The sequence below is a fragment of the Paecilomyces variotii genome, assembly GCF_004022145.1.
Source record: "Paecilomyces variotii strain CBS 101075 chromosome Unknown C8Q69scaffold_52, whole genome shotgun sequence".
NCBI lineage: Eukaryota > Fungi > Ascomycota > Eurotiomycetes > Eurotiales > Thermoascaceae > Paecilomyces > Paecilomyces variotii.
Genome location: NW_021167191.1, coordinates 1 through 11063, shown reverse-complemented (window position 1 = coordinate 11063; position 11063 = coordinate 1). Strand labels below are relative to the sequence as shown.

General features: G+C 22.7%; 1 protein-coding gene across 1 annotated transcript; it reads left to right on the top strand.

The window, feature by feature from the left end:
• Nucleotides 1-8705: 8705 nt before the first annotated feature.
• C8Q69DRAFT_483956 (hypothetical protein) lies at nt 8706-10276 on the top strand. The gene is made up of 3 exons (XM_028631746.1): nt 8706-9365; nt 9437-9680; nt 9737-10276. The coding sequence occupies exons 1-3, from the start codon at nt 8839-8841 to the stop codon at nt 9980-9982; spliced, it is 1017 nt and encodes a 338-aa protein (XP_028480799.1). The 5' UTR covers nt 8706-8838; the 3' UTR covers nt 9983-10276.
• The last annotated feature ends 787 nt before the right edge of the window (nt 10277-11063 follow it).

Here is an 11063-nt window from a genome sequence, read left to right as displayed (position 1 = left end):
AATTAAAAATTAGTCTTAATTAATTATTATCTTTCCTTAGATCTAAATTATAAAGTGCTAAAGATCTTTTTAATTACCTTTAAACTTATCTAAATTAGAGAATTTCTCTAAAAATTTAGGGGCGAAAGAAAATATAATAATAAATATCTTAAATACTCTTATTAAAGCAATTATAAATCTCTTAATATTAGGCTTAAGTTTAAATATAAATATAAATATATTTATAATAGAGATAGCTATATAATAAGCTTAATTCTTCTTAAAAATAGCTTAAATATATTATTATTCCTTTTTATTAAGCTATATCTTTTAATATTATTAGACAGCCTTAAGATTAATATTTTTTTATTTAAGCCTTTATTATATAGCTGTAAACTCTTATTAAAGTTCTTAGAATTTTATCTTAGTTTATTTAATATATTAATTAGCTTTATTTATAGATAACTTAGCCCTAGCAATATATTTATATATTAGATAATAATAATTATATTATTTTAGCCTATAGCTAGCAGTAATATACTTAATAAACTCCCCTAGAATAATTAATAAAAATAGGGGAATTAGGGCAAGTATTATTAATAGTATTAACTCCTAGATAAGAGCTATATAATATTAAGATATAGGCTTAGGGAGTAGGTTAGAATAAATAGAATAAGGTAGTTAATACTAGAATTAGCTATAAGATCTCTATCTAGCTAATTTAGACTAAAATAGGCTATTATAAGCAGGTTTAGTAAATAAAATATAGCTTAAGAAGCTTAAATTCAGATTAAGCTATATGCTAAGGATATCTTTATAAGGTTATATAATTCCTTATATAATTTAGAAGAGTATAGACCTTGCTTTTCTAAATTAAGTAAATATTAGCTAGTGGGTTAGTTATCTTATTCCCTATACTAGCACCGTGACAATTATTATATATATCTTTATAAGGTTTTTAAGAAAATATATTAAAATATTTCGCTAGCGCTTAATAATTAATAGCAGTAGTATTAAACTGCCTTAGTAGCTACTTAGTAATAGTATTCCCCTAGTTTAAAGTAATTAACCTTTTTATATCTTTATTTTACTATAGCTATATTATTATAAATAGTAATATATTCTAAATCTAAATATCTCTAATTATTTCTCTTAAGCTTTAAAACTAGAATATTATTATTTTACTATCTTATATAAGATTTATATATTTTAATAAAGACTATATTAGTATTTCTATAATACTATATGCTTATATCCTTTAATAATTCTTATTTTTACCTTAAAAACTTTTCTTTTTAATATCTGCCTATAATTCTCTTTTAAGTTATATTAATTACTTTTTAGCTTATAGCTTTTTAAGTAAGCTAATTAAGCTATAGAGATTAACTCTCTTAAATTATATTATTCTTAATTAACTTTATTATTTTATTTTATTTAGTATTAAAAGGAACTTTAATATTAGCTTATCTTATAGTTAACTTAATTATACTTAAAGGTAATACTATTTAATAAATAGGAAATTTTTCTTTTTTAGCAAATTAAGTAATTAACTAAAATACTTTAAATTAAGCTATAAGTAGCTTTTATAAAGTAATAAAGATATTAGCTAATAACTTTATCTTTTTATCTTAATAATAAGAGTAAAAAGTATTATTAGAAGAGAAAGTAATATAAAAACTAATTAATTTATTAAGATATAGCTATTTTAAAATATTATTATTATATATAATATAAATAAAAGCTTCTTTTAACTTTTAAAAAAATATTTTAATATTCTTAGATTAAGAATATTATATACTTAAATATTCTATAAATATCTCTAATATTTTCTTAAACTTCTTTAAGATATAGTTAGAATTACTATATATAAGAACTAACTTTTATCTCTTTATTTTTAATATAAGTTAACTGCTATTAAGTAATAAGATTAATTTAAGTAATATTAATACTATAATTAGCTAATAGTAAAATAGAGAAATAAATAGTATAAAAAATAAAAGACTTATATATAATATTATATTATTATTAATTAAAGATAAAAATATAAGTAATAATATTAAACTAAGGCTATTAATAGAAGTTAATCTTAATTTAATAAGTACTAATACTTTATTTATATAAATAATATAAATGCTAACTATATTAAATAAGATAATAATTAAGACTATAATAAAACTAATAAAGTAAAATTAAAGAATTCTTTATAAGCTTAATAAATAGTAAAATTAAAATATATAATTTAATAGAAATCGCTTTATATTAAGTAATAATTATAATTAAAATACTGTTAATAATATTATAATTATACTAATAAAATTATATTTAAACAACTTAGCCTTTTAAAAGTAAGAAGAACTTAAGTTCTTTTAACTAGACTTAAATAACTATAAGTATATAGAAATAAGGCTAATAATAATTATTAGTAATTAAATATTTTATAGAGATATTTATTTATTTATTAAATATATCTAGGACTTTATTATAATTAAGAGTAATAAGTTAATTTAACTATAGCTTTATATATTTTTTAAGAGATAAGTATTATAATAATATATAGCAGAGCTTTTTAAATTTAAGCGGGATAATTTATAAGTATATCTTATTAAAGAAGCTTAAATACTACTATTATTAAAATAATTTAAAGTTAATATTAGTATTATAGTATATAAGCTAAAAAAATATTATACTCTATAGCTAATATTTAAAATAAAATTATATTATAAAACTTTATATAAATAGTTATTTAGCTATATAAGATAATAAGACTTAATATAACTTATATATAGCTTTATATAGTATAAATAAATAATACAGATCTGTATCTAGGCTTAGTATAAAGGGTTAATTAGCATAAGATAGTAAATACTTAGTTATTCTTATATAGTTAATAAGAGTAGTTCTTAAGAATAGAAGAATAACTTCTTCCCCTCTTTATCTCTAGCTTTAGAACTCTAGGTTTACTATTAAATAGTAGTATATTGCTATTAATTTAAGGCCTTCTACTATTAATTTTAATATTTATATATTATCTTAAGTTTTTATATTATTTTATATCTCTATTAATATAGAACTTATTATAAGTCTCTATAACTAGTATTAACTAGCTTTATTAATTATTATATTTTATTACCCTTTATTATTAATTATTATATTTAATTATTCTTTATTTATATTATTATCTTAGCTATATTTTTTATTAAAACTATATAAGTAGTTACTCTTACTAATAGCTTATTAGTATAGAATTTATTATTAAGTCTCTATTAAAGATAATATTAAACGCTTCTATTAGTTTCTATTAAGTTTTTTTTATTCTTATTATTTTATTATTATATTCTTACTATTATATTATTATCTTTATTAATAGTAGCTATATTAAGATATATATTAAATATACTATTTTATTAAGTACTAATAATAGAAGCTATTTAAGAGGTTTTTTTAATATTTATTATAATTAAACTAGCTTATTAAATTACTACCTTTCGCTAAGTAAAGTTATTTTAAAGGAATTAGTTTAACTATAAGATAGTTAATCTAGTTAACTTTATAGTATTATTTTATAAAAATATTAAGATAAATTTAGCTAAGCTTAGGTTATCTTTATTTATATTAATAAACTATCTCTTCTTATATATTAAAAAAAGATATATATAAAAGTTTCTATATCTATATAATTAAGTTATTAATTAATTAGCCCTTAATTATATAGTAAAAGACTTTTTATACCTAATTATAGTATTAGCTAAGTCCTCTGTATTTCTATATTAGTAGAGAGAAATACCTAGAGAAACTTATAATAAGCTAGTATAATTATTAGGAAGAATATAGCGGATATAAATATATATTCTATAAGCCTTAAGTATCGTTAGCTTCTAGAAACTAAGGCGTTAATTATTACTATTTAATACTTCTCTGTAGTAGATTATAAGATTAATATATTATTAAATTATTATATTAAAAAGGTTTATAGTAAAGATATTATTAAATACCTTATTTAATAAATTAAATATAAATCTTAGCATAATATTTAATATTATCTAAAAGATCTTAATACTGTATTAAACCTAGTAAGAGAATATAATAAATATTTAAGCTTAATTATATTAAAAAAATAGCGTAAGAAATAAGTAATAATAAGTTATAACTAATAGCTTAAGTAAGTATAAATAAAGACTTAAACAATCTCTTAATAATAATCTAAGCATTACTTAAATATACTGCTTAAAGAATTATCCCTTTAAAAATATTATATCTAGTCTCTCTAGTAAATATTTAATTCTTATATACCTTATTATATAATTAATATATATAATTATATTATTATATTAATACTATAATACGCGATATACTATTATTTAAAACTTATCTATTTAACTATATTATTTTACTTAACGCTAGTATTATTTTATTAATATAATTATATTACTTTATTTAATACTAGTAGCATTTTATTTCTTTATAATAAAGAGTATTATTATCTTTAAGATCTAGTAGTATAATAATAAGCTAGGTAAAAAGCTAATCCTTATATTAAGGTACTTAGATATAAATATATTTAATATATAGAAGCTAATAAATATACTTTAAGACTTAGTTACTTATAGCTATTTACTAGAATATATTAAGCTATATAATATATAGGTCTATATTATTATTAAAACTATATTATTAGCTAAGCGCGCTACTAAATAGCTATATAATTTTATAGCTTAAGGGTATATATACTATATTAAAATCTTAGCTAGTTTAATAATCTAGTTAATAGAAAATAATATAACCTTCTTTTTAATTTATAATATATATTATACTCTCTATAAATTATTATATTAATATATAGGAATTTAGCTATTAAGCTTAGAATAATATATAGCTTAAAACTCTATCTTCTTATTTAATTCTATATTAATTCCCTAGTTTATATATATAGATACTTTAGTATTAATATATATACCTCTAATAATAGCGCTAAGTAAACTATATATTACTTATTAAAGAGATTTATAGTAATATAAGCTAAAATAAAAGGTAAAGAACTATAATATCTATATTAATATACTGCCTAAGATATAAAAATAAGAGAAAAGCTAAGAATAGCTAATACTATAGACTAAATATATATAGCTATTATTATAGGGAATTATTAATATTAAGAGTAATAATACTAAGAGTAATAAAGATATAAAAGATATTAAAAAGTAAAATAATAAAAATAATAATAATAAATAATATTAGGAGTATTTAAATAATAATAAATACCTAGAGAGTATTAATAGCTTTAAATAATATATAGATACTAATAAAAATAATAATATAAAATATAAACCGCTTTAATAGTATACTTATCTAATCTTATTCTAAATATTAATATTAATATTTATTCCTATAAGATAATTAGCAAAGCTTTTAAATATTATTAATAATATTAAGGCAGTAAAAGTATAGTATTAGAGATATATTCTTAATATTTAAATATAAGTATATAGTTTACTATCTATAGTAGATAGAATAGAATAAGTAATATTAATATTTATCTTCTTATCTATATTAAATACTATACTTTCGCTTAAAATTAAGATAGTATTAAATTAGGCAATAATAGATATATAATATATACTAGTAGAGATATATAGTAAGTAGAGCGAGAATATCCGCTTTAAAAAAAAGAGAGCACCTTAATACAGATCTATATCTAGGCTTAGTATAGAGGGTTAGTCAGCATAAGATAGTAAATACTTAGTTATCCTTATATAATTAGTAAGAGCAGTTCTTACAAATAGAAGAATAACTTCTTCCCCTCTTTATCTCTAGCTTTAGAACCCTAGGTTTACTATTAATAAAGTTCTCCTTATATATATAGAAAGACCTTAATTATTCTAATAAAAATATATTATTAGTATAATTTATAGAATTAATAAATAATTAGAAAATAAATATATTTATTCTTTAACTCTAATATCTAATTATATATATTTATATAAATTAATTTTAAAATATTTTCCTTTTACTTATTTATTATACTTTTCTTATTTTTAATATTAGCTATAATATAAGTTATATATTAATAGTTATTAATAACTTTAATTAATTTTTTTAATATTATTTTTTTATATAGGCTTTTAATCTTTTTAAGCTTAAAATAATTAATTTACTTATATTAAAACTAATATTTCTCTTAAATTTAATCTCTTATAATTTTTTTATAAAAAAAATTTATTAAAATATTTTAATTTATAATTATTATTAATAATCTTAAAAAAGGTTTTTTTAAAATTATTTTAAGAAATAACTATAATATAATAGACTTAATCTTTCTTATATATAAGCTAGTTATATATAGTAATATATAGCTTTAATATTAAATCTAGGAAAATCTTTTTTATAATATAAATTCTATATTTAAATATATCTTAAATTATAATATAATTAGATCTATTTAATATAAATATTAAACTAGTATTAAAATAATTATATAAGTTAAATTATTAATAGAGTTTCTTAGTTAATAATAGATTTACTTTAAGTTTTAGAATAAATAATATATTCTTTAAATATATAACCTTTTTATTCTATTTATTTAATATAATAGTATCTATATATTTTATATATAAAATTCTTTCTCTTACTTAAATATACTTTCTCTTAATTTTTATTAATAGTCTTTTAAAGTAGTAAGTCTTATTAATTATATATAAACTAATACTAATTATTAATATACTATTAAAATAGATTTTTATTAATTATATCTTTTAATAAATAAATAATTTTATAAGAGATTTAATTATTTAATATAATTAAATTAAGCTTTAAATATAATAACTTAATATTAAAGATTTCTTTTATTTTATAAGTCTTTTATTTTCTTTTTTAAGATCTTTCTTTTTTTAAGAATTAGATTTTTTAAAATAGCTTAGTTATTATCTTTATTAGTTTCTAGTTTATAAATAAAGATAAGCTCTTTAAAGATTTCTTTCTCTATCTTTAAGTATTTTAAATAGCTTATTAAGCTATAGATAATTATAAATAGTCTTTAATAAAATAATTATTTTTATATATATAGTATTTAATAAGTTCTTATTTTTTTATATAGAATATATTTAATAGAGAAATTTAAAATTTAGCTTTTATCTCCTTAAGAATAGCTAGAATATCTTCTATTTTTAAATATTTTTAAATATTAATTACTATTCTAGTAATAATATATTTATTAAATAAATTAGAGAATAAATATTAAATCTTAGCTTTAAGTTTAGCTAAAGAAAATATAGTATTATTATAAACTATTATTTTCTTTTTTATTTATTATAATTATCTTTATATATTAATAATAATCTATTTAAGTATTATTTTAAAATTAATAAATAATTAAATAAGTTAATATTATTAGGTAAATTAAGTCTTTTTATATTATTTTTTAAAATAATCTTATAATGCTTTAGTAATAGTATCTTAAATATATTTATCTTAATTATTCTTAGATAAATATCTTATAATCTAATATTATACTATTATATTATTTTTTTCCTATAATAAGTTATTATCTTATTATTAATATTTAATAATATCTTAATAATTCTTATTAATAAGCTATTTTTTATATAAATAAACTATTTTTTATAATTTTTTTTTAGAAAAAATAAGAATTAATCTTTTTTTTAGTTATTAAAATTATTAATAAGAGATATTCTTATCTATATATAAAGTAATTTAGTTAATTCTCTAATTATATATAAGATAATTTAGTTAATTCTCTAATTATTAATAAGTTTTAATACTTATTAGATTTAATATCTATAGAGTAAGTATTAAAATAATCTTATTATAATATTTCTTCTATAAGAGTATTTAATAGCTATTATTTTAAATCTTATAATTTTAATAAAGAGTTTTATACTGCTTAAATATTTATTTTCTTAAGTTCTTATTAATTTAAGCTTATAACTAATTAAAAGAAATAAAAATAAAATAACTTTTTATACTAGCTTTAAAAAAAATATATAACTTAGAATAAGAATAGAGTATAAGAAATAAAACTAATACTAATATATCTTTATACTATAGTTAGTTAGTTTTTTATTAAATTAGTTAAGTTCCTCTTTTAAGCTAATATATTTAATATAAAAACTCTTTTACTAGGCTAATTATTCTTTATAATTATATATATAACTATTCTAGACTTTCTTATAAGAGAATTCCTTATATATTCTCTCTATAAACTGCTAGTTCTAACTACTATATTGTAACAGAGGGCATTTATTATAGATATAGCTTTACTATAATTATACTGCCTACTTAGTAACAGTAGTATTAAACTGCCTTAATAGCTACTTAGTAGTAGTATTCCCCTAGTCTAGAGCAATTAACCTTCTTATATTTCTCTCTTATCACGGCTACGCTGTTATAATAAGCGGGATAAATACTTTAACAGAGACGTACTTAGATTAAGCCCTAGAGAAAGAAATATAGCTTTAGAAGTTTAGATCTTTATCGCCTATTATTATTACCAGTCTAAATACTGCAGCTACTATTACCTTAAATAATACTCCTTATCTTAGGCTATATATAGTTTAAAGAAATTTCTCTTTTAGGCAGCGGGAAGGCGTAAGTAGGCAGCAGCAAGGACAGCAATCTTACATGATGACGGTTATAGACGACTGCAAACAAGTGTAGAAGTCACATGATGACACTGGTCATAGTTAGCAACGGAATACGACAAAGAAAAAAGAGAAAAAGTGTTCCTTATTCAATCTTGACTGGGTGTATTTTCAGGATTTCATCTTCTATGCAGATTTACTGAGACTATTCATACAACTGCAAGAAATAGTGACTTTTTGATATACTATCAGATCATATTCAAATATGCCCCCCACATCTCAGAGTCGCTCTCAGCGAACTGTTGAAACTCGCTGGAACAGAATTTGCAGCTGCAAGGACGAGCTGCTTACACACGATCAATGTGCCCAGATGGGAGTACAAGTCACCCGTCTCGAACTCGAGACTACTCGTCTTGCACACGAAACTGAGCCTATTACTGATTCTAGCTCCGATTCTAGCCCTGCTTCTGGAGAAGTGCTTATACCAACTGCTGCCTCCTACTTCGAACCACTAACGGACAAATTTATGTTAGATCATCCTGTGGACTCGGACCGGGTTCAAAAGATATCGAAGGAGGATCCGGATTTTCTTGTCTTGAGGAACTACGATCCCGAGGCTGCTATAGCAGAAGAGAGGACACCGGGATTTCGCCAGAAGTATTGGCGCCCAAGTGAATGTCTTTTGGAGGTTATATCTGTCTTAAAGGACCATATCTTCCGTGTACCACGAAAGAGCGATCGAGGCTATATTGGGCAATCCCTGATAGACATTGTCGATTGGATTAATGTCAAGTGAGTTTTGTTATATTGTACTATTTCAGGTAACAAACTATATAATATACTAATAGGTCTTGGATTTACAGTCACGAAGTCGCATTATCGCAAGCATTTTATCTACCGTCGCGGAATCTTCAAGACAGTATACACCCGGTTAGGCTCCTCTTCGAGGTTAAAGACTACATATACCCACACGTTACCATGGCTGTTCAACATAACATCAAAGAGACTATAAACGATAACCTAATACTGCGCCATGAGCTGGCTTATATTCTGCAAGTGATGAGAACCCGTCTGAACGAAAATTTATTTGATAAGCAGCCGCAACCGGCAAGTCCAGCAACTCTTATTAATCTATATTTAAAAGCTAACTGGTGGTAATTCAGGTTCTAATGTTATCATTTGTTGCCCCTCAGCATGGTCGAATCTTAGAAGCCTACATTGAGGACCAATATAGGGTCAAGGTGGCATCCAGCCGTCTGTATAGTTTTGAGAAGAACTCAGCAGCGCCTTTTGAGCTGTTTTATCGCTGGTTCCTTGGCCGGCCCATTGGTGTAGGACGGTCGCAACCAAGACCACAACCGGATTTTTGTTCTCTCGGAAGTGAGTCAGAGGAAACTGAAGATGCTTGATTAAGGATCGATCTAGGGAGATGCTCTAGCGGGCCTTCTAGCTAAATATCTACCTAGGTAGTTAACTAGTTAGTAGTTAGTTAGTTAGTTAGTTAGTTAACTCCTGAGCTGATTAAGCACCTGGCTAGTGGCAGGAGACCGTAGCATTAGAGGGCCCTAGGGATCTGAAATGTTCAGAACCTCACGATGGCATACATGGAACAGATTGGATTGCTTGAGTTGGACAGTTTTGTGCGAAGTGAAATGATAGAGCGCTTCTAGTCATGTTATCTAGAAATGCAATTCTGGTGCTAAGCCTATCAGACAGTATGTCTATCATGCCCTCTATATGTATGCATATATGCTTTCGGGACCCTCGAGACCTCCCCACTATAGCCGGCTTATTCAGTTCAGGAGTTCACTAGTTAACTAGGTAACTCTAGGTACCTAGGTAGGTAGTTAGATAGTGTAAGGAACCCGGGGCGGGGCGCCAGCCTAGAATCCCTGGAACCCTTCAGCCAAAAAGACTGCACGCAGTGATAGCCCGCCACTAGGTTACCGCACCCTTTATAAATATCTTAGACTCCCGAGAGATCTGCTCCAGATATCTAGCTTGAGTTCTTGTAGACTCCGCACTTCAATAACCTCGAGGAGCATTGCTAATGCTAGACGTGATAGTATCGCAAAACTCAGCGTAGAGTTTAAAGCTTGAGGATATCAAGATCTGAAAGAGGAATACTTGGAGTTTGAGTTTCGAATAGAGTTTGAGGATAAGCTTTGTCTTTTATATAACTAATGTGATTATGTCTGGAATCTCGATTAATAATTAGACCTTTTACAGAACATCCTACTTTTCTTCTAGTCACTGGGAAATTACCGCCAGGAAATTAAGAGCAGGAAGAGAATTAAAGAAGTAAACATACTAAAGAGAAGTAAGAGAAGATAGGAAAAAGTAAATAACCCGGGAGAATGGGTACCGGGAAGTAAAGGTAGTTTAAGTACTTTGAGAAAACGAGAAGGAACAGGCTAACAGACACCTATGCAAAGACAGACAGAAAGAGCAAGAGAGGGAGACAGGATGGAGAGATGTCTGTTTGCCATC